Here is a 25,360-nt window from a genome sequence, read left to right as displayed (position 1 = left end):
TTCCCTCCCTTCCCTTACTGGGTGTTAGCATCCACATATGAGAGAGAACATTCAGCCTTTGGTTTTCTTTTTGAGATTGGCTTATTTTGCTTAGCATGATAATTCTCTAGTTCCAGCCATTTATCTGCAAATGCCATAATTTCATTTTTCTGCCGCAGTCTGGCTGGGCACAAATCACGAGCCACTGAAGCAGGAACAAACTTTATTTCTGAACTCCACCAGCACACTCCACACACGCTCCCCGGGAACTCTCCCAAATGCCACGTGGCTCCTCCAGGAACCACCAACCGGAAATCCCTCCTCCGGCACTTCCCCAACCAATGAGAACTCTTCAGGAATCCCCGCGAGAGCTCGACCGGAACTCAACGGGAACTCCGCGAGAACTCAAAAGTCATCATCTTAATGGCTTGCTGGCGTCACCTCTCAACCACTACTTCTGGCAAAAATGCCATGCATCATCCCGACTCGGCTGTGGCCCTCAACATTTTTCTTTGTGGCTGAGTAATATTCCATTGTGCATATATACACACATTTTTTATTTATATGTGACAGCAGAATACATTACAATTCCTTTTACACATATAGAGCCCTATTTTTCATATCTCTGGTTGTATACAAAGTATATTCACACCAATTCGTGTCTTCATACATGTACTTTGGATAATAATGATCATCACATTCCACCATCATTTATAACCCCATGCCCCCTCCCTTCCCCTCACATTTTCTTTATCTATTCTTCTGCTGGAGGGGACCTAGGTTGGTTCCAGAGCTTAGCTGTTGTGAATTGTCTAGCTCTCAATTCTAATTTGCTGTTTAAAATGTTTGTTGAACTTTCCATTCTATTTATAGAAGTTCCATTAGTTTTTTTTCAATCTCAGTTCTTTTCTCACAGCCTGTTTTTTTCCCTCTTGTGCTTTTCAATTTATTCTTTTAATAATTTTTAATGTTTTTGAGCAAACTATTTCTGAAATTCTTATGGGTTTTATATGACTTACTAATTTGTGCTGACTCTTGCCTATGCTTGTTTTTTTTCTTATGTACTTTAGTAATACCTGAGTGTATTAAATATGGGTTTATCTTTGAGAATCATGGATGGCCTGGATTGGGAGGCATGTCCCCCAAGAGTGAGTCTGCATTTGCTTCTACTGGATGTCCCAGTGAAACCAATTTTTATACCTGTTTCTCACTTTGGATGTTCTTGAATTATAAGGATAGTATAAATTTACAATCCAAAGACACATGTGTGGTAGTTCCATGATTATGAATTCTTAGAGAAGGCCTTTTATCCCATCCAAAATACAATAGAACCACCATTTGACCCAATTATTCCACTCCTTGGTTTATACCCAAAGGACTTAAAAACAACACACTACAGTGACACAGCCACATCAATGTTTATAGCAGCACAATTCACAATAGCTAAATTGTGGAACCAACTAGATGCCCTTCAATAGATGAATGGATAAAGAAACTGAGGTGTATATACACAATGGAATATTACTCAGCATTAAAAGAAACACAATCATGGCATTTTCAGGTAAATGGATGGAATTGGAGAATATAATGCTAAGTGAAGTAAGCCAATCCCAGAAAAACCCAAAGGTCGAATGTTTTATCTGATAAGTGGATGCTGATCCATAATGGGGAAAGCATGGGAGGAATGGAGGAACAGTGGATAGGGCAAAGGGGAGGGAGGAATAGGGAGGGGGAGTGGGGGTAGGAAAGATGGTGAAATGAGATGGATATCATTACCCTAAGTACATGTATGAAGACATAAATGGTGCGACTCTACTTTGTGTACAACCAGAGAAATGAAAAATTGTGCTCCATTTGTGTTCTATGAATTGAAATGCATTCTGCTGTCATGTTTAACTAATTAGAACAAATAAATGAATTAATTAAAAAAATTTAAAAAAGGATAAAGAGGAAAAAAAATCCACCAAAAATCAAAATACAATTGAGTTAAATATTTTTGCTGGTTTCTCTGAGCCAATGTGTCAATTTTTCTCTAGAATGGTCTTCCCTGAGGACGAATCCCTTTAAATGTCTCAGATATTTAATTTTTTTTTTTTTTGTGGTGCTGTGGATCGAATCCAGGGTCTTGTGCATGCAAGGCAAGCACTCTATCAACTGAGCTATATCCCCAGCCCTTAATATATATATTTAGTTTTGATGCACCTTTATTTTATTCATTTATTTATATGTGGTGCTGAGAATAGAACCCAGTGCCTCACACAGGCAAGACAAGCACTCTATCACTGAGCCACAACCCTAGCCCAATGTCTCAGATTTATTTAGGAGTTTCAGTTCATAATTTTCTACCTTGCTTGGGTTCAAGGTTTTACCTCTGTTTCTACTTGTTTATCAAAACCCAAGCTCCGGTTTGCTCATATTTTCTCTTCTGATTCACCTTTTTCTTTTTTGTTTTTGCTTTCTTTACTTATGCGTTGAAGAGCATTCGTTCTGTTCTCTCCAGCATTTCTAGGTAGTAATGGATTTTTTGAAACATGGTTCGTTGTATTGCCAGAAACTGAAGACTTTTTTTTTAAAAAAAAATTTATTAGTTATTGATGGACCTTTATTCATTTATTTGTTTATATGTGGTGCTGAGAATCGAACCTAGTGCTTCACACATGCTAGGCAAGCACTCTACCACTGAGCCACAACCCCAGCCCCAGAAACTGAACATTTTTAAAGAAATATTTGAATGAAACATAATGCGTGGAAGTACATGTAGCATAGGATTATTTAATGAACGCTTATAATCACCACCAGCCTAAGGGACATGATGTTGCCAGCTTTATGCCTATTCTCAGTAGCAATCTCTTCCCTTCTTTCATTACTAGTATTTTTGGGACACCTTTTTCTGGTCTCTCTTCATGGTTTTCTTATTGTGTTTGGCTTTTCTTGAACTATAGCTACCCTTTTGTTTAACATTGTTTGTTAAGACTGACTTATGATGAAATGTATGACTGTCCGTGGTTTATTTTCATTGCTGTAACCCGTCATAGGAACATATCATAATTTCTTTTTCCATTCTGCTACTAAAAGATGTTGGAGTTGTTTCCAGTCTTTGTTATTACAGCATATGCTGTGAGGACTGCATGAGCATGTGTCCTGGTGCACGCGACCATGGGTTTCTGTTGTGTACCCATGAATAGAATCACTTTCTAAGATAATGCCAAACCGCTTTCCAATATGTGCTCCTACCTGCCATGAATGAGTGCTCTTATTGTTCTACATAATCACCATCATCTACTACTCTTAGTTATTTTCATTTTTGCCGTTTAGGTTAGAATGTATTTGTATCTTAAATACATTTATATAATTTAATTTTACTTGGCTTACTTGATTACTAATGTGAATTAGCACTTTCTTATATGTTTGTTGGTTTTTCTGGATTTCCTCTTTTGTGTTTTTTTTTTTTTTTAAATCTTGCCCATTTTTTCTGTTGCATCTGTTCTTATTGATTTGTGAGGGTTTTTCATATATTATGGATGTTACTTTTTTGACTGTACCTATGGCAAATAAATATCTTCTTTCACTTGATGCCCTGTCTTTTTACATTTTGTGTTTTTAAAATAAACAGAAACAGTCAATTTTTTATGTAGCTTAGCTTATTAATCTTTAAATTTTTTTTTTGTAGTTGTAGATGGTTAGCCAACCTTTATTTATTTTTAAAAATTTTTATGTGGTGCTGAGGATTGAAACCAGTGCCTCACACATGTTAGGCAAGCGCTCTGCTACTGAGCTACAGCCTCAGCCCTTATTAATCTTTTTTTGTATCTTATTTAAGAAGTTATTTTCAAGGTTATAAAGATGCTCTATATTTTCTTCTAAATTTTTATTAAAAAAAATCTAACTGGAAATAATTTTTGCATGTGGGTCAGATGGGGTCTTATTTTTTTTTCTCCTTATGGATACACAGTTGCGCTAGCTTCATTTATTGAAAAATTTCACCTTTCCCCCACCAATCTGCAATGCTAAATCTACTGGATATAACACTTTCATTCATTCATATATATATATATATATATGATCCCTGTATTAATTTCCACTGATCCATTTGTCTAACTTGCTCAATTCCACATTGTCTTAGTTATTATACCTTTAGATTGAGTCTTATTTAATAGAGAAAATTCCAGACCCTTTTTCCTTCAAGAGTTTCTTAGCTACTTGTGATCTTTTAAACTTCCATATACGTTTTGGAATTTTCTAAAATCCCTTCTTTATATTATTCTATGAATCAATCTGGGAAAGTTAACACTGTTATATTATGAAATCTTCCAGTCCATTGACATGGTATATCTCTCCACTTAGTGTAATTAATGTCTCTTAAAGTTCTAGAATTCTTCTCAGAGGGATCTTTTGTTTTTATTAATTTTATTCCTGTGCTTTTAAATTCTATTATAAGTGGTATCATTTTTTTTAAATTTACTGTTTGTTTCTGGTATATGGAAATATAATTATTTATGTTGTGTTGTTTGGTTGTCAACTTCACTGAACTCTCTTGTGAAAATTAATAAGTTGTCTTGTATATTCATTTTAATTTTCCAACTACACAATCACATAATTTTGTTTCTTTCAAATCTTACACCCATCTCTTCTTGCTTTCTGGCTCTGGCTAGGACTGATATGCAGTGATGAATTGATGTGGTGGTAGTGGGATCCTTGTCTTGTTCCTGGTCCAACAGGGAGCTCACCAGTGTTCACGCTTCACTGAAATTTGTCTGCTGTAGACCTTCATTTTGAATGATTAGTTAATAAAGTCTCTGTTTCTACTTTGCTAAAAGGAGATCATGCATGTGAATTGATTTATGATTTTTTTTTTTCAATATTTTTGTACATCTCTTGAGATATTCATATGCTTTTCCTCCTTTCATCTGATAATGTGGTAAATTACATAAATTTTTTCCTAATGTTGAATCAACTTTGCAATTCTGAGATTAATCCATCTTAGTCATAATGCATTACTTCTTTTTCTGAATTGTGGGATTCAGTTTGTTATTTCTTTAGGATTTTGTTATCTTTATTACAAGTACAATAGGCTTTTAATTTTCTTTTTCTTGAGTTGTTTTTATTGGGTTTTAGTGTAAAAAATTATTCTAGTATCACAAAGTGAGTTGGGTATTTTTTTTCTTTCCTTTATATTCTCAGGAAGAGTTTGTGTAGAATTGTCTTTATATCTTCCTTTAATGTTTGAGAATAGTCACTGCTGATACCACCTGGACCTGAAAGTTTTTTTCTTTTGAAATAATTATAGATTCATGTGCAATTATGAAAAAAACAACCCAGATTCTGTGAGCCCAATGCCCAGTTTTCCCAACAAGAAACATCTTGCAAAACCATGGTTCAATAGCACAACTGGGAGGCTGATGTGGGTGCAGTCAACACATAGCACTTCCATTGCCACTGGGATCTCATCTATTGTCTTTTGATATCCACACCTAGATCCCTCTCACACTGTTCTCTTCCTTTATTCCTGTAGCCATTCATATGCTTTCCATTTCTGTAGTTTTACCATTTCAGGAATTGATATCATAAATGAGTCATCATGTGGGCACTGCATCTGGAGAACATCTGGGTTGCTTCCTGTTTCAGGCCATTATGAATAAAGGTGCTGTGAACATTTGTATATGGGTTTTGGAGAAGGTAAGTGTTCACTTCTGTTGCACAAAAGCCCAGGAATGAAATTATCAAGTCATCTGATAGTCAAATGCTGATTAAAAAAATAAAAAAACCCACTCTTTTTTTCCCAGAGAGGCCACATCATTTTACATTTCTTTCTGAAGTGTATGAATGATCAAGTTTTTCTGTATCCTCAGAAGCATTTGATGTTGTCACTATTTTTAATTTTCTCACAGTAGTATTTTTAGCAATTCTAATGTGGTGGTGATATTTCATTGGCATTTCTCTAGTAACTAATGATATTGAGCATCTTTTCATGTGCCTATTTAACATCTATATATCCTCTTTGGTGAAATTTCTGTGTTAGAATTTTAGAAGTCGTGTGTTTTGCCATTTCTAGTTACATTGCTTGTTATATTACTGTTCAGTGTCCTGAGTTCTTTGTGTATTCTAGATACTAGTCCTTCGTTGGATATATGGTTTACAGGTAGTTTCTCCTAGTTCAAAGTTTGTCTTTTCATTCTTTTAATAGAGTATTTTTATAGGGCAGAGGCCTGCTGCAGAGCTGCAGCAGCCAGAGACCCCTTATTCATTTTGATTCTTGAGAATAGATTCTTTTTAGAAAGACCGATCAGTGTGAGCCCAGAAATATTTCAGACATGTCACTCGGAATAATAGGCACGAGTTTATTAAAAGGAGAGGAAAGGGGAAAGGGAACACATTTGCAAGGGAGAGAGTGAGTCCTCTCAGAGAAGACGTTCCTCCTGTCCTCTATTTTTTTGGCAGTCCCAGGGAAGTTTCCAGAGACTTTTGACTGATAGAAACTGCATGGATGGCCTCGAAGAGAGGATGGATGGGGTTCACAGAACTGGACTTTAAAGAAATTGACTCCCTTCATTTTTGCCTCAATTTCCTGCCCCCTTTTTCTGATTATTACACTTTGAATAAGCCTCAGCAAGCTTTCTCAGTGAGGGTCATGATGTTTTGGTTGTTAGGGTGATTGGGAGTTGTGACATGTTAAAAAAAAATAAAATCCAGGCTTTTGGGTCCTGGATGCAGATTGCAGACAAAGGCATGTTTTGGGCAGCATCTCCTATCCTTTTTCCTTTTTACATGGACACCTTCAGTTCATCAGCTAGAAAGATGATGTGCCCCAGAACCTAAATAATGGCCTCTACCTCTGTAATAAGGTGGCTTCCACCATGCAGCTCTCTCAGTCTCAGGACTTACTGTGTGCAGAGACCTTCCCTCACAACTGCTGTGCCCATCATGCCCACCTTCTTGCCATTCTCTCTGTGCAAGTCCATTGCTTTTGCTGTTCCTCTTGGCAGGCAGTCTGTCACCCCCCTCTGTCCTTCCCACTTGACTTCTCTATCACCTCATCCAAAAAAACTTCTCCAAGCAAGCTTTCCTACATGCACCCTCCTTGAACCTATGGTTTTTCTTGGGTCTCTGACTCCTGTGGACTGTGGGCTCCATGTGGATGGCCTGGGTACTGACGATGGTCTTTGGAAAATGATGATTGAACAAGAGAGCAGATGTGGTTGCAGAGGTGTTCTGGCCATGGGAGGTGCCAAACATGAGTCAATCCTTCACTTAGATCTGTGGAGCTGGGTCCAGTAACTTTTTATCTCTGTGTGGCCTACTTTTGCTTGGTCAGGGGAGAATAGTTGGGATGTCAGATGGGACAGAAGCCCCTGCCCTGTTTGGGGCAGGTCCTGGGATGGGCTGTACCTTTGCCACCCGACTCCCCTGAATGCCAACCCTTGAATTTCTGGGACTTGTGATACATTAGAGATAACCCGAGTGTATGCAGGGATGAGCCCAGCGTTAGGAGCAAACTGGTGTCTGCTTTCTGCTTTATTCTATGTTTTTGGGTTCAGATTAGATGCAGGTTTCTGTAGACAAAGGGAATTGCTGGACTTTCCTCTAATGTTAATGAGGCAGAGAGAGGTGTGTGAGGGGGTCTGTGAGGAAGTAGGGCTGGAGCAATGGAGGGTCAGACTTTGTCACATGGGGTATAGAAGATAGTAGCATCAATGGTCAGGGTGTGTGTGTTGGCAGGTATGTAGACTGGATTTGAAGCGTGGCTCTGTTGATGAGCCTTGGCTTCTTTTTCTGTAAAATGGGGATTACAATGGTACCTACCTTGTTGGGTTATTGTAAGGCTTAAAATAAATGTTTATTAAGTCCATATCACAGGGCTGGGCACATTGAGTTCTCCAAGAGATGGGGAGCAGCACTGTGTTGCTCCCAAATATTATTTATTTATTTATTTGTTTTTGTGCCAGGGATTGAACCCAGTAGTGCTTAACTACTGAGCCACATCCCCTGTTGAGAGCCACAGCCGAAGGGGCCCCAGCAAACTTCCAGCTGCCAGCAATCCAGCTGCCGGCTGATGATTGGCTCACAGCGGCCCCAGCAACATCTAGCTGATTGGCTTCTCTGCGGTGATGCTCATTGGACTGTTTCCCTGCCCTTTCAGACCACGGAGCTGCTCATTGGGGGACTTTTTGGCTCTGCCCACGTGACCCAGCCAATCGGCCTCAAGAGCAAGAGGATTGTGGGAGGTGAAAAGAAGCTTGTGGGGGGAGAGACAGGCGTGTGGAAAGCCGGTGGTGGCAGTTGAGGCTCTGAGGATTTTTCCTGAGAGGCTGTTTTGTTTGGCGTGTTTGGTTCTAAAAATAAAGTTAGTTTCTTTTGACAAGTGGCTTCTGATTGTGCCCAGCCAGACTGCGGCAATCCCCAGCCCTTTTTATTTTAAATTTTGAGACAGGGTCTCATTATGTTGCTTGGGGCCTTGCTGAGTTGCTGACACTGGCTTTGAACTTGCAATCTGCCTCAGCCTCCCAAGCTGCTTGGATTACAGGCATGTGTTTCTGCACCCAGCCCGAGGTAATGCTATTTAGATGTGGAGGCCTTTGAGGGAGGTGATCAGGCCACCTATACCTATGACTGCAGTGGACAGGAAGAGAGGCTGATGAATGGTCTGCCCAAATCCATTCTCACTTTAACAACTGCCGACAGATTGGTGCCAGAAAAAGGTAACTTTTCTTAAGTTTTATTGTAAAATCCTCAGAAAAAGAGCATTTACAATGACAATACTTTATGATAATCTGTGAATCATCTTTTTATCAAGTGGTACTGCAAATACATCATGTGTTCAATACTGTGTCATACGTCAAAGTAAACACAAACTTATTTCAAATGCCACATACTGTTACTGCGTTGGTACAAATTTCTACTAAAGTTGATGTATTAAAAATAATTTATATATATATTTTATAAATAAGGAAAAATTCACATGTATAATAATTACAGGAGGAGGCCTTTTGAGAAATAGTGGTGATTACAGAAAATATATTTTGGAGTCTACACAACTGCTTAAAATAATGTAACCTGCCTTGACATAAGAGATCTGAAAGGTTTCTGAGGTGGGGAAGGATGAGAATCTAAATGGGACAAATGGTGTGTGTGACTTCACATCTTGAGGGTCATTCCGTGACGCGAGAGCATGAAATGGTGTGTGCGACCACTCCAGCAAAACTCCATGCCCAGTTCTGCTTTTGATCATCTCAGTGGCCTTCAGAGAGCACAGGCAGCAGCCCAAAGGTAGGAAGCGATAGGACCAGGGGAAGGCGGGAGAGGGGATGGCCAGCCCTGGAAGCCAGCAGGTGGTGTGAGAGGACAGGGAGCAAGGTCTCCACCCCCATTGGATGCTGTAGGTCTGGGGTGGCCTGCAGGCCCGTTTCCCTGGCCTCTCAGAAGTAGCTGAAGTAGCAAGGAATAGGTCTTCAGGCGCCATGCTGGACAGTGGATGTAGGTCTAGAGTTAGGGCTTCTCTTTTGTTTCATTTTTGGGGTGCTTGGGCCTCACAAGCAACCAATGCTATTTGTCCTTTCTCAGAAACAAAGCTCTGATCTTGAAGGGGGTGCCTCCAAAGGGCAGCGTTTTCTGATCCTGTCATGGTGACACATGGAGAGCCACCGATTACCAGGTGTGGTGCAGGGGCCAGTCTGTAGTTATTGCTTTGTGGAGTGTAGGCTGAGTCCCCCAGAGCCCTCCAGGGCAGGGCCAAACTTCTCTGGGACCACACGGAAAAGGGATGGTTCCCATATCCATCAAGATGAGCTTGGAAAGAAGGATGTGTGAATTGTGACTTTGCAAAAACATGCAAAATACTCTGGTGCCGGCTACGAAAGCCTTGCTGTGGATTTTGGAAGCTAATCTCCATTCTCTCTCATTTTCCATAATTTCACACATTGTATTTGGTTGAATTAGTCTTCCCCACTGGCTGCCCACAGCTCCAAAGGAGGATATAGAGGCATCAGACAATGCTTTTTCATTGTCCCAGTGTCTGCTGGGTGGCTGATGCCTAAAGCCTGCAGGCCCAGATAAGATGCTCAAATCCTCAAGTGACTTACAGATAATCTGGTGTGGACAAAAGCAGGAAGTGAGTTGAATTCCATCAGCTACCTGGGATTTTTTAGTCACACGCTGAGGATAGGCACTATATTTTTCTCCCCTTTGAATACTTGAAGCATCTTTGTTTTATAATCTCTATGATTCTGGAGAGAAACCAAGGCAGTTAGTGACTTTCTTGAACAAAACTGCTATGTCTATATGCCAATCTGATGGCAAATCATAGCATCTGGTCAATGAGTGACTTCTCACTTGAACCTTAAAGCACTGGCGGGGCACTGGGGTGGGAGCAAGATCATTTGCTCGTTGAATGGTGGGAGCTATTATGGAGTAGCTCATGAACAGGGGGCCAAAGTTGCAGGAAGGGAACAGGAAAGAAAGAATGAATTGGAAATAGAGGAAGGTTGGGGAGCTTGGGCCCCCTAAAAGATGAGGTTTGGCTGAGATGTCATGGTCTTTTTCTGCTGGACAATATCCCACTTCTTGTTAGTTTGGAGTGAGTTTTCTCTTATCTTGAATCCAACTTTCATGCAAGGTTCTTCTCTGTGAGCTAGGGTTTAAGGTATAATTCCAGGCAGCAAAGGGCTGCGTCTCATGGGTTCTGATTGTTGTTGGACTGGGATGGATGTTCCTGGTATAGGCTGGCAGAGGGCTTCCACATCAGCATGGCAGTCATCTTATGTCACTGGCCTCCTGGCATGGGGCAGCATTCCAGTGGTGCTGGGTGCAGGGGAGGAGAATGTGAGGTAGATTGGTGGATGCATAGGAGGGAGGGGAGCAGGATCAACTCTCCTGGAGGTTTGCTTCTGAAGAGGAGGGTTGCAGTGGGTGGTGGGGTTTGCTAGTGAGGACGGTTCAACATCTGTTGGACCTGAATGAAACACATTGTGAACAATGAATTGACTACACTTCTAAGCCCCTTGTAGAAAAATATATCCAGAATGAATCTGTATCACATCTCAGTTCTGAAATCTCCTTTAGTTCACAGGTTATTGGTCAACAGAAAACAAGATGTAGCTGTACAAAGCCAACTCCTGGCTGCTTTTCTAAATGAAGACTCAGCAGTTACAATGCTCCATGGCGGTAGGCCATTCTTGGCTTTAATTGGGTTGTAAGCCGTCTTCCAGGGCATCTACCTGGAGCTGGGAGCTCTCTTCTGCACACATGAGCGGGCTATGGGGAGAAGTTTGGGTTGGGGTGGAATTACAGGGAATGAGCTTCCATCTGTAATGATGCTATCTCTGGGTCAATGTTCCTAGAGCTTGGTATTCATAGTTGGCCCCAGCCAAGACCTTACAGGGCTCTTCCAGTTTCTTTCTGGGTCTTGGGGGAGGTAGCAGAATATATTGTATGACTTGGGGAACTGAAGAAATCTGTCTGGGCCAGCCCCAGGTAGAGCTGGCTAGTCAGTGTTGCTGAGGCTGGGTTGTTGGCCTTGGCCACGTTGGGGTGGCCCACTCTTAGGCCTGCCTGTGCAAGAGATTCACCAGAAAGTCTTTCTTTCTACCATCCATTTGGAGGTGGTTGGGTGGGCCTTTTGGATCCAGAACTTTCATGCATGGTTCTGCTCACTTGGGCAGAAGGAGAAAAAGAGCCTCCATTTCAAAGACTTCATGTCACCACAAGTTCATATTATTATTCTGGTAGGGGTTGAGGGAGAACTGATGAATTTTTGTGAAATTAATTGTATTTCAAAATTACTGATGGAGTTTATGTAGATAGCATCTTCTGGTGATTCTTTTGGTAAATCAATCCGTTTTTAATGATGCCAACTCTTAGTTGTTAATCTTTTTGTTCATCAGATCACCTGCTGGGTTCTTTACAGGAGGCCCACCTGTCCTGCTGGTACCGTCCACACCAGTGGGTTTCAAATCGTGTTCCTGGCTGCTTCTGTGGCTGAAATGTGCGAGGGCAGGCAGGTCTGGCCTGTCATTCCCCTGCTTCCCATCTGAGCAGATCCTCTGGTTTCACTGCTACGAAGACATTTGTCTTCTGGCCTTTGTGACTTGGCTTCCTAGGGCTGGGCTGCTGAAACTCTGCCCTGGGCATCAGGCCCGTGAGTTCCTGCTCTAATTCAACTGTGTCCTGCATGCTGGTCGTCTCCAGTAGCTTCACTGTAAGGACAGTGGAAAGTAGGTGTGCCTTTCAGGGACATTTAGAGACAGAGGAATAGTGGCAAAGGAGTGGATGGAGCAGACGTCAATTCTGGCACTCCCAACTTACAAGGCCAGTTTGGACTGGATTGCCCTTTTACTTAGGAATCCTGTGACCCAGACAGGCTGATGTTCTGGCCTGATAGTGGGAATTTTTTTCTTCCTTTAGGCTCAGAGACTCCTCTGCCAGGGTTGACACTATTTTGCCAAGAGGCAAAGTCATGTACACTGGAGAATTTCAGTGATAAACGTGGGAGTTTAGGAGTAAATCTGTCAGGATACTGAGGCAGGAACAAAACAGTGACAGGGTGAGGTGTGTTACTATCTGTCCCAGCTACTGTAAAACTGAACATGAGATTCCAGAGGTCAGTTTCCCCAACCTCTTCCTACATGTCTTACCTTAAAAAGAAAAAAAGTCAAAAACATGAACGTACACGTGTAGGCACTCTCCTGGGAGTTGTGGGCGACGGGTGTTTGGCCAAGAGAGAGGAGATGCGGGAGACAAGGGCTGGTATCAGGAAATTGGGGAGAGCACAGGTGGGCTGGGTAGTCAGAGGGGAGTGAAAGGAGCTGTGTGTAGGATAATTTCAAAATCATGGCCATGCTGGCAGGTGAAGGTGGCTAAAATAGCTAAGGTGTCTGTGACAGGGCCACCTCTCCCAACCCATGGAGCTTACAGAATGATCAAGCCAGAAAGCATGTATAGTTTTGGCCATTGACACAAGAGAGAGAAGGACAGGGTTTTTAAATTATTATTGTTTTTTTGCCATACTGGAGCTAAAACCCAGAGCCTCATGCATGCCATGCAAGTGTCCTACCATGAGTGACAACCCCGGCCTTTGGTAAAATTTTATTTTGAAACAGCATCTCCCTATGTTACCCAGCCTTAAGATCCTCCTGCCTCAGCCTCCCAAGTCTCTGGGATGACAGGTGTGCGCCACTGCACCCAGCTGGGAAAGGGGTATTTTGAGAAGTTAACAGGGACTCTTTCTTGCTGAGAGTCTCTGACATAGGCGGTCTCCCCAAGGATGGCTGGGCTGTACTACTGTGCTGCCCACCTGATCTCCTGCATAGGCTGAGACATTTGGGAATAACTTGGTGCTATCAGCCTGCAGTCTTCGGATTCTGAGTTTTGGAGTGTGACATGTATAAAGCACTTCCTGAAAAGTGTCCTCTGTGCAGTGCTGACTTGGGCTGAGTGTCTGGGTCTTGGGTAGAAAAGAAATCCATCCATTGGAAACCTGGAGGGACAGCTCTTGGGTCCTTGGGGCTTCTGCATAGAGTCTGGAGGCTGGGTACACCTTTCCAGGCAAGCCTAGTCTGCCCTGAATCTGGGGTACCGGGCCTGGCTAGGGAAATGTCCCCCTTCCGTGGTGAAAAGCAGGTACGCAGGCAGGCTTGTCCTGGTCTCTTGGGTTCCCAACACAGGACCAAGTCTTTACCAACCTGATGGCCTGATCTGCACCTGGGGCAGAGGAGCGGCAATGGTATAGCTGGCCATTGTTTTTGGATGACCATTGTTCTTCTGGCTGTGGAATGTTCAGGAGTGACCCCCAGAGACGTGGCCTAAGGCAGGGAAGAATATAGCTGGACCTCGTAGAGCATCTTTCTGCTTACTAGCATTTGAGATTATAAAAAATTATTTTTTAATCAAAAATTTCCAAAATAAAGAGAGTGATTTCCCCATCCCCCAAGGTGTAATAAGTCTCATTGGCTCTCCCTCAGGCTTACGCCAAGTCAGATGGAAAGGAAAGCAAGAAGCGGCTGTGAAGGAGAAAGTGAGGTCCCAAGTGAGGACAGATGGCCTTGAACTCCCAGAGGGACAGTCCCTGCTCCTGCTCAGCCCTGTTTCCAGGCCACTAGGTTCAGGACAAAAATTCTGGCTGGGGCTGGCGGGACAGGATGATGACAATGTGAAGGCAACTGACAGGAGTGTCCCCGGAAAGCAGGATCTCTTGGTTCCACGGCATCCCCAGGTGACGCGGCGTGCAGCCTGGTACAGAAATGATTCCTTTGCACAGCAGCATATGTTCTCGTCGCAGCTCGAGGCGTAAATCATACTTCCTAATGAAAAAACCCCAATCTTGATAGCAGCGCATACTTTATACTAGGAAACTTGCAAGGAGACCAGTGTTGAACCACAAAGCGGATACGGGATTTTGCTTTTGTCTGTGAAAATGTACAGCGCGCCTGCTTGGGGCTGCGGTGTCAGGACTAGGTGGTGCCCGTGGGGCCCAGGGCTCTGTGCTGAGCTCCTTCATACCTCGCCCACCCACACCACCGTGGATCCCCGCTTTATGCCGGACACCTCGCACCGCAGTGTGTTTTGTCTACCATTGATCAGGAACAGTGACTCTTGGGCTGGCGTGAGGAGGTACTGTCCAAATAGCCCGCTGTCCCTCAGGATTCTGCGAGGTCCTCCCCAGGGCCAGGCTGGCCCTGTGGGTGGTTCCTTTAAGTTTTTCAGCATGCCCATCTTCCCTGTGGACAGTTCCAGGAACAGCAGGTCGGGCTGTGTCTCCAGGGTGGCATAGATGTCATACTGATTACCTTCGGTGAAGGAGTGCTGGAACACCAAGTCCGAGATGCCCGGGTTTATTTTCAGGTCATACAGGGTCTGGATCTCCCCCCTCATTGTGACCTCCTGCACGTGAAACCTGGGACTGTTGGCGGCGGTGCTGACAATGAAGCGCCCATCGGGAGACACATGGGGGGTCCCCGTTACGTCACTGTTGAGACCCAGAACAGAATCTGTGACACTGTCAATGAGCAGCTGCGGGGTGGTGGAGGTGGGGGTGTCCTGTTGGCACTGGATGAAGAAGTAGCCTCCCAGGTGGGTGTGTGCCATGGCTTGGGGCACACAGCCATGGCTTTGCAGGCTTATGGTCTTGAGGGGCATCAGTGTCTCTAGGTCTACTTTGTGAACTGCAGGGTCAGATTTGTTGAAGATGAAGCCAAACCTGGGAGGGGAAGAATGGAGGTCAGACAGTGGGAGGCCTCTTGGAGGAGTAGGGGCTCTGACATTTGTCTTAAAGGATTGCCTCCTTACCCTTTTCCCTTTATCACAATCCTTCGGTGATCTAATAGCCTATTAATAAGCTATATCTTTCTGCAGGGGATGGCTTCCTAAATACATTATCTATGATCTCAGGCCAAATGTGGTTGAGTTATAAATGTTACTGGACTTATGCTCTAGCAACATGCACTCATCTTTAGACATGATTTTTAAAGGAGGGTGAAAGGGCTTCCATGGCTTCTTCCTTTTGGATGCCCTTGAATCTGATTCTGCAAGGCCTGTGCTTCCAGGGTGAGCATGCACTGAAAAGAGACTCTTCCCCTGAGGACAAGATCAGAGAACCCACATCTCAGATGTTTACTGGAATAGAGGGTGAGTCAGAATTGGAGGATGAAGATGTAGCTACACAGGTACAGATTTCCCATCAGTGTCCTGGGCCCTGGGAAGTCTCTTCTCTGGCACTGATGATGCAGGGAGAAAGAGCCTTGGGCAATGGGCCAAGGACAGTGGTCACCTTGGGGGCAAGATGACTTGGAGCCACCATGCTGCCCTGTTGACTGCAGGACCTGGGGCAAGCTGCTTACCTCTCTGAGTCTCAGTGATTATAAAAAAAGACAGTTTCTTCCTAGGACTGTTGAGATGATCCAATATAAGAGGGAACTTTGCCATCAACATGTATAACTATAATGCACCAATAAAAAATGTGGAAAACAGGAAAGGGAACTTTAGTGGAGAGGCTCAAGCAAGGGGTAGTTGCTTACATCTGGACTTTCTGAAAGTCCTGTTTGGAGGCTTGTTAAGCATATGAATCCAGGTGGGACTTCCCTTTGACATGAAGAGCCTATACTCAACAAAGCTCTTTTGATAATTCCACCTAAAGGAATAGGAAAAAAAAATCTCTTCCATATTATTCTCTTGGAAAACTCTATCTCAGAGTGGATAAAATGCTCTCTCCCTCCAGGCATGTCTTTAAGGCATCTCTAAAGAGCCAGAGTATGGAAAGAGCAGGTGATAATGCTCTTAGAAGGACTGGGAATACAAAAGCTAGGTAGGAACTGTGGGGCCTAGCTGAATTCAGCTCCTTTGTGGGGTTCTCATTAATTAATACAGCTTCAGAGGCTCTTCCCCAGGCGCACTCTGTAGGGAGGGGGCTCATAAGGTGGCTGTGTTCTTCCTTGGGTAAGGGTAAGTGTGACTCCCCACATCAACTTTCCAAAATGGACCATTGTACCTGGAGGAAAGTGCTTGACATCACAGTCCAGAAAGGCACAAACAGCACCATAAGACCTTTGGAGTCTCCAGCTGAGTTTTCTGGAGGTGGAGCTTTAGAGAAAACATCTGGGGGCTCTCTAAAATGAATATGGAAGGGAAATGGCCAGGTTGGGAAAGGTTTACAGTTGAGGCCATGGCTAGTATTATTATTCTTTTAATTTTAGTTGTAGATGGACACAATGCCTTTATTTTACTTATTTTTTTATGTGGTGCTGAGGATCGAACCCAGTGCTTCACATGGGCTAGGCAAGTGCTCTACCACTGAGCCACAATCCCAGCCCCGTGGCTATTATTATTAATTTCTATTTTGAATGATGGTAAAAACTATGACATCCAGGAGGTCTTGTCTCTTTGTGGGTTTCTGCACAGATGCCCTGGGGGCTCCTAGAGGAACCATGGGTTGTAGTTAGCTGGAAATGAGGTCGAATGGGGCAGTGGAAGGAGACTTGGCTTTGCATTTAGTCTGATTCTGCCAATTCCTGTCTGCAGGACCTTGGCCATTGTCTTCACATTTCTGAGCCTCAGTATTTTCACCAGTAAAACAGGAGTCAAGGCCACCTCTACTAGATTTTTGGGTCTAAAAGGAGAGGATGCTTAACTAATCACTGTTGCTTCTTTCTTTCTGTGTTGTAGTTTCTTTCTTCCTCTGTTGTTCTTACCTTGAAGATGACACTTCCTGATGTCACTGGGCTCCTGAAGGTATTAGGAGCTAGGCACCCTCCTTAACTTTATCAGAGTGGCTAAGCAAAGGGGACTAAGTTCTGGGTCTGCTTTGTCAGAAGTGGGTTCATTTCTGTCCCTTCCTGATAAGTCCAAAGTCAGTTCAGGGGAGATAGGGGGAGGGGGGGGGGAGAGAGAGAGAGAGAGAGAGAAGAGAAGAGAAGAGACACAAACAGGTACCACTCTGGGCAAGGCTGGAGCATGAAGTCCTTAGAGGCACCGCAGGCCAGCTTACCTGATGTGGTTGATGATGAGGTTTGTTGGAGGAATGAAGAAATCATCCACTCCTGCAAAGGTTGTTCGGATGAGGTGCTGGCCCTGGCCAGCACTAGCTTCTGTGATCACCTACAACATAGAGCACAGTCCTTGTGAGGGCCCATCCAGGCAGAGGACTGGAAGCCTGGAGACACCTGTGTGCTCAGGTGTGGCCCCCAGCAGAGGGGCTCCTTGGGAGGGAGAGATGGTGGATAAGTCTCAAGGAAGAGACTGCAGCAAACATAACTGCTCAGGAATGCAGCAGGCAGGCACTCATCCTGCCTGGGAGAGGAAGTGGTGAGGCAGGAGAGATGGTCCCAGTCATTCCCTCCTTCATGGCTCAGCCTGCCATCAGTGCCCTGTGCCAGCCATTGCAATGACAGAGTGAGGACTTGAGGGATGGGGTTGGAGATTCTGAGGGGGGTTCCTGGAACTAAAACATCATTCTGTTCTGAGACAGCCTCCTTTCCCTCTAGGGATTCTCACCTTCTCAATCTCAAGGTCACCCTAGGAAAAGAGGGAAAGTCCTTTAATAATGAAAATATTAAGTGGTGGCATTGTTTGCTGGGACTTTATTTTCCCACAGTGCCAGGTTCCCTGGGTTAGGGAATCTGTGGTTTCCTATTCACAGAGATATTCTTTGAGAGTTGTGAGTCTGAGATTTATTTGAGAAAGCAGGGATTCCCTGCAGGTATGCATCAGAGATGCTACTCATGCCAGTTAGATGTCTTACAATTAGGATGCTGGGGAGATGATGGTTTTACAAAGAAGACTTGCTGTGAAAAGTAAAGAATTAGGCCTGTGCTTTGTGCAAATTGATAGTGACAGAACATGGCTGATCTGTTTCCTTGGATGCACTGCTCTCCCCCCCCCCCCGCCCCCACCCCCGTGGACTTGGCAGGACACAGTAAGAACCATTCTCTGGTATGTGTCCCTGTTGTGTCTGTGTCAGGGGAAGGCACACTGGCAGCTTAGGAGAGAGAGTCCTGTGGCATGTGATAGAATGAGGTCTCTGTGTGAAGCCCCTGTGGCCAGGTTGAGCCTGAGTCAGGTAGTCTGTATCCCTCTGCCTTAAAGTTCTAGGCTATTGCCCAGAAGGAGGGAGATCTTCAGTCATGTGAGCGGTTTGGTCAACTTGTGGGCAGTTTTGGTTTAATGTCCCTAAGGATAAGCCCAGACTCTCTGGGCAGGACAGGAGGCAGAGCCTAGTGAGACATGTTTCTTGATCATGATTTTGTGGCCAGCATGCAGAAAGAGGGATCCAGATTTCTGTAGCCCAAGGCTGGGCCTATAGGGTGAGGGCAGCCTCTGGTGGGGGGCTTCTGACTCACACAACTTGGAGCTCTGGATGTTCTGCCTTTTAGGAATGGGCCTGCCTCTGGCTCTCACTTCCATGAAAACACAAACACCTGGCCTTCCCCCTCAGGCAGGCTTGAGATTTGAGTCTTCACCAGGCTTCTCTTTGGGGGTCAGCAGGCTGAATGCCGGAGAGTGGAGGGATGCTCACTGTTATTTCAGTCTTGGGGCAGTTCTCAAGTAGCACTGGGTTATTTTTCCTGTGATTTTCCTTTTTAAAAAATGGTCAAATGATACTTTCATGGCAAGTCCACGAGAGAAAATCTCATAGATCTGGGCATTAAGAAAATATCGGCACAAGGAAACTGGATCACAGAGTGTCTGGGGGAAAATGCCAGAGGATTCTAAGGCAGCATGCAATCACTGCTGGATATCAGGCCTGTCATTTTAGCTTATAATAGAGATGGAAAATTACAGGCTGTCATTGGTCAGTGTCATTCGCGCTTCACCACTCTGACACCCTATATTCAGAGGTTACTTCATCAACACGCAGTACCATGGGCCACTGAACTGATGTGGGCATGTCAGACTTGTTTCTTGGAGTCATAAATTCCTTCTTGGCCTGGTCTTGTGTCCTGGCACTTGGCTGGGCCCACAAGTGCCCTTAAGCTATCTCTCCGGGCTTGCCTCAGGAGATATACGTATATGGCTGAGTATTAGGAGATGTCAGTTGGTTACAAGGGTAGGAACAAGAAGTCTAGGCATTTCCCTCAGAGGGTGGACAAAGCCAGTTGGGAAGTGATACCTAGAGATGCAAAGGAATCAGGTATCCAGTGGGACAGGTGGAGAGGTAGCTAAAAGCTGGGCCTGAGATTTTAGCTTTTAGACATGCGGGGCAGAGTTCAAGGAGAGACCAACATTCAAAAACTGGTTGCTGGGGAGGCCTCAGTTATGGATACATCTTCACGTAGTGACAGCAAGATTTGTTTAACAAATCCCTTCCTGTGGGTATTTAGAGAGAATATTAGGATATTTTAATGTTTCGCAAATATAAACAATGCAGTGACATAGAATATCATAGCTAAATCTTCGTCTACACTCATGATCACAGCATTTGAATATATTCTGAAAAGTCAAGGAGATGGATCAAAAATGACTCCTTTTTGGGTCCCATTTGATAATTGCTGTGTTAGGTGACATTTCCAGGAGTAATTTTTGCAAGTACTGGTTTCCTTAGCCGTAACCCACCCTAACTATTTCTTTTTTTGGTGACAATGTGTTTCCTGGACGGATGATGATCACCATTGTCTAATTCCTCCTATTAATTAAGATGCTTTTAGTGTTTTGCCGTGTAGACAAAGATTTGCTTTATTTTTTGGGAAATAGATCTTTTCCATATTTAAGGAATTTTCTTCTATTCTGGTTTTTAGGCCTTTTATTAAGACTGTCTAGTGTATTTGATTAAATGCTTTTTTGTACTTACTGAATACATTCTCTTTTTTCCTTTTAATTTGTTGGAGTTATGAATAACATCATTACATCCTAGGAATGTGTTTCCTGTTTGAGCATTCAGATACATTGCTGGACTCTTAATATTGTGTTTTGAATTTTGCTTCTGTATTCATTGATGAGATTAGTCTATAGTTTTTAAAATATTATTTTAAACCAATTTTTATAGTTATAATTATACTGGCTCTTTAAAACAAAGTAAGGAGCTGTATACCCCCTGTATGGTTTGGGATAGTTCAAATAATATTAAAATTATCTATATTTTGAAGCCTTGATAAAATTCAGATGTACATATTTTTATGGCAGTTCTTCAATCTAAAAACAAAACAAAACAAAACAAAAAACCCTTCCATGACAAATCGTTCTATTTCAAGTTTCCTTTTTCTAAAGTTAGGTACTATTCTTTTCTTTTGCATTTCATAAACAATCACCTATTTCTTAAGGTTTTAAAATCTGCCACCCAGAGTTGCAAGGTAGTATTTAATTCCAGCTATTTTCATCTTCCTGTATCTGCAGTAGTAGTTCCTTTCTCATTCTACATTTTGTCTATTTTTGTTTTCTCTCTTCTACATTAAGGTAGGGAAGGATTATTCTGTTTTTGTTTTCTATTAATTTCAGTCCTTATTAATTCCTTCTTAACATTTTGTTCTTTTCCCAATTTTTTAACACAAATACTCCCTTTCCATTGTTAACAAGCTTCCATTGTTAACTATTCCTTGCATAGCTTTCTGTGTATCCTGCTAGGTTTGATGTGAAATATTCCCTCCCCCCCACCCCCGAAATTGCTTTTGATCCAATACCTATCTGGGAATGAAATAGGTTACCATTGAACTATTTCAAATTATCAGATACTATAGCCAATAACATCTAATTTTACAAAAATTTTGAGGTTTTCTTATGATTTCAATAGGCTTTTGTATATGAGAATGTGTGAAAAATTCTATTTGGCAGGTGAAAGATTGCCTATATTTATTAAACTCAGCTCATTGTTTCTATTAATTTTTTATATCATTCTTTGTCTCCTCGGTATGTACAATTTAAGTTCATTTTAAATCTAATTGTTAAGACACTCCTGTTTTATGTAGTTAGTTATGTTTTACACCTTGGCAGGTCAACGTCTCTCTGACGACTGTTCAGAGCTTTTGACCTTGAAGTTGCCTCATCTGACGTTCCTGTTCCCTTTCCCAGACATCTCTTACTCACCTCTTATCACTATTCCCACCCCTTTAAATTCAACCTTTTTTTATCACTTCATCTTATTTCATTTCATGTAAACAACTTGTTGCTAATTTTCTTTCTTTTTTTTAAGCCCAATTGGATCATCTCTGCTTTTAATAAGATAATTCAGCTGGTCACATTTGGAGTAAGAGATACTCCTTCTTCAACGTTCTTTGTATCCTCTCTCATCCCGACAGAGGGAGATTTTTGAGTATTTTTTACTTTCCTTCGGCTTCCTCTCCCTCCTTTTATTTTTGACTGAAATAACTCCACCTTTAGTTATAGTCTGCTGTCAAGTGCTTCTCACGCACAGTGTCCCTCCCAATTCAAGCCACTTTACTTTCCTCCTATACCTTCCATCCCCCTTGCTTTTAAATCTTTTTCTTTGGTTCATCAACACTTTCTCTCCCTTTTCTCTTTCCTTTTGATCTGGTCCATCTGATGTTCATCTAAGTATCTTAAGTGAGGCTACACACTCCCAGAGTGTTTGCATACCCTTACATCATTTATTTATTTTTTGTCTTGACAGGTAAATTATGTCTCAGCTGGAACAGGACCGTGGGGTTTTAGCCTTTTCTTCTTCACAGTATGTAGATGTGGCTCCGTGGGCGTCCAGCTACTGTTGCAGGTGAGAAGTTCAATGCCAATCTGCTTGTTTTGTCTTTTATAGGTAATTTGCTCTTTCTGCTCAGAAAGATCTTCCCTTGCAAGATTTTCCCTTTATTCTCGGAGTTCCAGAATTTTACTTTAAAAAGGGCAGAGATGTCATTTCTCGTCAATTTAGACTGGAACTTGCAGATCCCTTTCAATTTACCTGGTTAATATTCCAAATTTACTTAATGTTTGATTCCATTTCAACTGTGACCTTTGTCTAAACTTCTGTGGTCCTTACTTCACATCTCAATCTCTTCATGTGTTTGCTTTGTGATTTCAGAAAGATTCATCTTTCAGCCTACATTTTTTTTTTCTCAGTAGAAACCATTGAATTTTCTAATTCACTGACTGTAGTTTCAAATTAGGAAAAAATTTTGTTCATTTTTAGTTGACAAAACAAAACCTTTTCTGGTGGCCCATCTCTTGAATTTACTTAGGTACATTCTTAGCGTTATTTTATGGATCTCACAGGCAGTTCTATTTCTCTGGGCTGATGCTCTGTTCTGAGAAACCTTTATTCTGGCTCCTAGGTCCTCAGAGGGCTATTATTATTATTATTATTGTCTCAGCTCACTGGAACCCGGGGCTGGTTAGTGGCATCCCTTGAGTAATAGTAATCTCAGTTTACAGGAGGTGAAATAGCATCTCTACCTGACCCAGCAGAGCACCAGGAGGTTGGCTGGTGGTTGGGGCCAGTGGTCAGTCCCTGAGAGGGAGCTTCTCCAGACTCTGGCCTTCCCAGCCTCTCACCAGTCTTGGAAAGAGGGCAGAACCATCTCGTTTGCAGTTCTCCTCAATCAGGGTTCTGAGGGAGAAACCCTGATGGCCCAAGCCACCCATTGTATGTCGTGAATTAACTCCTCTCCTGTATTTTCAGAACAGCCCTCTGCAGTGTCTTGGAGAAGATGGAGCGCACAGGCATTGAATTCACTTTTTGTAGGGCTAACTCCTGTCCTGATCTCTGGTGAGAAAGGCTAGGTCAGGCACACTCAGCACAGGACTGGGTGACTTTCCCTGGCTGGTGGAGTGAGGATCCTACAGATCTCCAGAGCTCAGCCCTTTCCTAGGAGATAGTAAGCACAGTGCAGGGGCTGACGACGTGGCCTCCACAGCCACAGGCAAACTACTAGCACTCAGGACATTGTGTTTTTGTTTATTGATATAATTGCTCTCTGCTGCTCCTTTTCCTTTTTTAATTATGACTTTCTCTTTCTATGTCTCCACCATGACAAGATGAAGCACAAGATCCTCACCAGAAGCTGAACAGTTGAGGTTGCCTGATCTTGAGTGGAATCATGAGCCAGAATAAACCTCTCCTTTATAAATTATTCAGCCTTGGGTATTTTGTTATAGTAACAGAAAATAGATTAAGACAGCCAGCATCTACTACTTGCTTTCATATTATCCTCCAGTCTGTCTAGCCCAAGGTGGAAGAAAGAACTGTCTCCCTTCTCAATGCCTGGACCCAGGGCTTTATCCTGATTGTGGGAGTTACTAGCTCAGAAGAGGCAGGTATTGTGGGGTTGGTGGGGACTGGGTTCTCATGACATCGGAATTTTATTATCATCATATTATTATCTTCAGCAAGAGGCATGGCCTAAGATATCCTGTTAATTGAGAGGGGCATTACCCTGAGGCTTTTTCCTACTTTCTCCTTGAGGTTTATGGAAATATTGTGGATATATGTGATTAGACACCTAGGAAAGCAGGAGATCTTTATCATGTAGGGAGACAGTCCTTCTATAGGATGAGTGGCAGCCTCCACGCACTCAACATACCTGGAGGCTTGGTTGAGACTTGTGCCTGTCCCCCCAGCTCAGGACCCACACTTGGTCATGTGACTTGTCATAGAACAGCTTAGCCGGCAGAGGATCCACACCTATGGACTTGAAAAAAACAGTGACACGTTGGTCATCATTGTGGTAGAGGCTGATGGAGACGGGCCCTTCTGGGTTTTTGTACACGGACCTCACTCCCAGGAGAGTGGAAGGCTGATTTTATAGCATTGTCAGTGACCCTGTTTTGGAACCCAGGGCAGAACCTCCCCTTGGGCTTTGACTTCCCAGACATAAATTAGTTATTAATTATGTTCTCTCTTTTATTAACTTTTTTTTTTCATGTTTTACTTAAAGGAACATAAACCAACTTGGCAAAAGCCTAAACACAGAGGCTTTACATTTTCCACTCAGGAACCAGCTACAGGACTCTCCCTTTACTGTTCCTAGAAGCTTTGTGGGCCTCTTGGACCCTCAGTATCCTTTCCCAGCTGCTTGGTGCTCTGAATTTTAATGAGTTGGTCCTTCCCCCCTGGGTCATCAGAGGCAGACTTTGATATCATCTCTCTTAACTTTGTTCCATTCTGTGCAGCCTCTTCCATATTCTTTAACAGAAGCTATTGGAACTTAGACTGTGGCATCAGGCAGACTAACACTCTCTTTTTATTTTATTTTTTTAAACTGCAATATCTGAAACTGCTTTCTGCTGAGGGTATAGTTTCTCCTAGGGTCTTGTTACATGCAGGCTATTTTCAACTTCTTATCATGTAGTTTTATAAGTTCAAAACCCTTGTTGTGTAATGCTCATGCCATTAGACTATGGCCCCAGCTCTTCTTGTCATTGGCCAACATCCTAGTTATACTCTGTTCACAAAAGATGTGGACACCAGGTTCACTGTCTTCTTTTCTACCACACACTTGGTCACCAAGTTTGGTGCCTTCAAATCCACATGGATAATTCATCTAAAGCCTGGCTTTCTTAGTTCCTTTTTGGTCTCCACAATCTTTACCTTTACCCCAACTCAGCCTCAATAAGTTATACCTTGTTAATATAATTTCCAAAATTTCAGTCTCAACTGACCATATTCTAGCCTTTCTGGCTGACCAATGACTAGCCTCTCTGCTCATACTGTCCACACTGGTCATACTGGGCAACAATTTCTTTAAAGAACTGTCTATGGAGTTCCTGTTTTCACTTAACCTGAACTCATTTCCACTAAGTTTCTGTCTATTCTAGACCTTCACACCAAGCTCCAAGGTCACCTTGTGATCCTCCTGACATTTCAGCAAGACCTCATTGTGGTTCACTGGTCCCTTCTAGAAATATTGTCTTCATTTGCCCTTCCACCTCCCTGGCTCCTCCACTCCAGTCTGATGTCCAAACTGGCATGGCCCAGCTCCTCATCTTTGGCCTAATTCTCTCCTTCTACATCCTTCCA

General features: G+C 43.0%; 1 protein-coding gene across 1 annotated transcript in view; it reads right to left on the bottom strand.

Moving 5' to 3' along the window:
* Positions 1-14,463: 14,463 nt before the first annotated feature.
* The window catches only part of Fstl4 (follistatin like 4), a 403,135-nt gene continuing 392,238 nt past the window's right edge, over positions 14,464-25,360 (bottom strand). The window contains exons 14-16 of the mRNA XM_027949662.2: positions 23,925-24,032; positions 17,450-17,559; positions 14,464-15,166 (exon numbers count right to left, since the gene is read on the bottom strand). Coding sequence (XP_027805463.1) covers positions 14,464-15,166; positions 17,450-17,559; positions 23,925-24,032 — 921 coding nt within the window. The remainder of the gene's footprint in view (positions 15,167-17,449; positions 17,560-23,924; positions 24,033-25,360) is intronic.

The sequence above is a fragment of the Marmota flaviventris genome, chromosome 5 (genome assembly GCF_047511675.1).
Source record: "Marmota flaviventris isolate mMarFla1 chromosome 5, mMarFla1.hap1, whole genome shotgun sequence".
Classification (NCBI taxonomy): Eukaryota; Metazoa; Chordata; class Mammalia; order Rodentia; family Sciuridae; genus Marmota; species Marmota flaviventris.
Note: the sequence above shows the minus strand (reverse complement) of the source record. Positions and strands in the feature narration are given on the sequence as shown.